At 60.5% G+C, this 2,235-nt stretch overlaps 1 protein-coding gene across 1 annotated transcript; it reads right to left on the reverse strand.

Moving 5' to 3' along the window:
- Nucleotides 1-35: 35 nt before the first annotated feature.
- Nucleotides 36-2,108, reverse strand: LOC130587351 (rho guanine nucleotide exchange factor 11-like; the record flags this gene model as incomplete). The annotated part of the gene is made up of 5 exons (XM_057388329.1): nt 36-143; nt 205-365; nt 614-671; nt 893-942; nt 2,010-2,108. Coding segments are annotated over 5 exons (476 nt in total), but the record flags the coding sequence as incomplete, so codon positions are not given.
- Between the last annotated feature and the right edge of the window lie 127 nt (nt 2,109-2,235).

The following is a 2,235-nucleotide window of genomic DNA, read 5'->3' on the forward strand; positions in this document are numbered from 1 at the left end:
AGGTGGGAATTTTGCGAATTTTGGGGATGTGAGGCTCACCTGGAGGGGTTTGGGGTGGGAAATTCGGGAATTTTGGGAATGTGGGGCTCACCTGGAGGGGTTTGGGGTGGGAAATTCGGGAATTTTGGGAATGTGGGGCTCACCTGGAGGGGTTTGGGGTCGGAATTTTTGGTATTTTGGGAATTTTGGGGATGTGGGACTCACCTGGAGGGGTTTGGGGTCGGTGATTCGCTGCTGCTGGGGCAGGGGTTGGGCACACCCCGATCCCGATCCCGATCCCGGCTCCGGGTCCTGCTGGGGGATCCCCGAGATCCCCACGGGGCCGGGGGGGGACCCCAACAGGGTCAGGGCCACGTAGGCACCGGCTGGGGGAGAAAAATCCCAAAAAATTGGGGATGTCAGAAGGGTTTATGGGGGAAAAATGGGATTTGGGAATGGGCAGGAGGGGCTTGGGGAGAAATCCCAAAAAAATGGGGATGTCAGAAGGGTTTATGGGGAAAAAACGGGATTTGGGAATGGGCAGGAGGAGTTCGGGGGAAAAATTTGGGATAATGGGATATGAGAGGGATTTGTGGGAGAAATTTCCAGAATTCCCGGGAATTCTCGGACTCACATTTGATCAACTTCACCACCTCGAGGTGGGAGCTGTTGGTCACCATCGTCCCGTTCACCTGTGGACACCAAAACGGGGTTTGGGATCGGGGAAATGGGGTTTGGGATCGGGGAAAGGGGTTTGGGAATGGGGATTTGGGATCTGAGCATGGCGGTTTGGGATCTGGGACTGGGGATCTGAGAATGGGGATTTGGGGATTTGGGATTTGAGGATTTGGGAATTTGGGGATTTGGGAATTTGGGATTTAGGATTTGAGCTCGGGGCTGGGTCAGTGCTGACCTTTAGGATGCGGTCACCCTCGTGCACTCCGGCCCTCATGGCGGCCCCGCCTGGACACAGCCGAGGGTCAGCGATTGAAATATCCCGAATGTTCTGGAATGTTCCCATCCCGTCCACCCCATCCCACCCCACAGCAAAACCCCGAACTGGGAACATCCCCCCCGGACACTGACCATTCCTCCAAACACTGACCATTTCCCCAAACACTGTCCATCCCCACGCCCCAGGACACTGTCCATCCCCTGTCCATCCCCACGCCCCAGGACACTGTCCATCCCCTGTCCATCCCCTGTCCACCCCAGTGGTCACTCACTGACCGGGCCGCACAGACTGCACCAGCACCACTGACTGTCCATCCCCTGTCCATCCCCATCCCCCTGTCCATCCCAGTGGTCACTCACTGACCGGGCCGCACAGACTGCACCAGCCCCCTGTCCATCCCCCTGTCCATCCCCATCCCCCAGGACACTGTCCACCCCAATGGTCACTCACTGACCGGGCCGCACGGACTGCACCAGCACCACTGACTGTCCATCCCCCTGTCCATCCCCCTGTCCATGGCAGTGGTCACTCACTGACCGGGCCGCACGGACTGCACCAGTACCACTGACTGTCCATCCCCCTGTCCATCCCCCCGGATGACCAGTGTCCAGTGGTCACTCACTGACCGGGCCGCACGGACTGCACCAGCACCACTGACTGTCCATCCCCCTGTCCATCCCCATCCCCTGTCCATCCCCTGTCCATCCCCCTGTCCATGGCAGTGGTCACTCACTGACCGGGCCGCACAGACTGCACCAGCCCCACTGACTGTCCATTCCCATCCCCCTGTCCATCCCCCTGTCCATCCCCATCCCCCCGGACACTGTCCACCCCAGTGTCCAGTGGTCACTCACTGACCGGGCCGCACGGACTGCACCAGCACCACTGACTGTCCATTCCCATCCCCCTGTCCATCCCCCTGTCCATCCCCACCCCAGTGGTCACTCATGGTCACTCACTAACCCGGCCGCACGGACTGCACCAGCCCCACTGACTGTCCATCCCCATCCCTCTGTCCATCCCCATCCCCCAGGACACTGTCCATGGCAGTGGTCACTCATGGTCACTCACTGACCCGGCCGCACGGACTGCACCAGCACCACGCGGTCTCCGCTGACGGTGAAGCCGAAGCCGTGCTGATCCCGCTGGACGATGACACAGCGCTGGACCAGCCCTGGGGAGGGGACACTGCGGTCACTGGACACTGCTGACCACTGGGGACAGCGGGGACACCACTGACCACTGGGGACATTGACCACTGGGGACAGCGGGGATACTGCTGACCACTGGGGACAGCGGGG

The sequence above is a fragment of the Malurus melanocephalus genome, unplaced genomic scaffold (assembly GCF_030028575.1).
Source record: "Malurus melanocephalus ecotype Western Australia unplaced genomic scaffold, MMel_1.1 scaffold_1800, whole genome shotgun sequence".
In the NCBI taxonomy this organism is placed as follows: Eukaryota; Metazoa; Chordata; class Aves; order Passeriformes; family Maluridae; genus Malurus; species Malurus melanocephalus.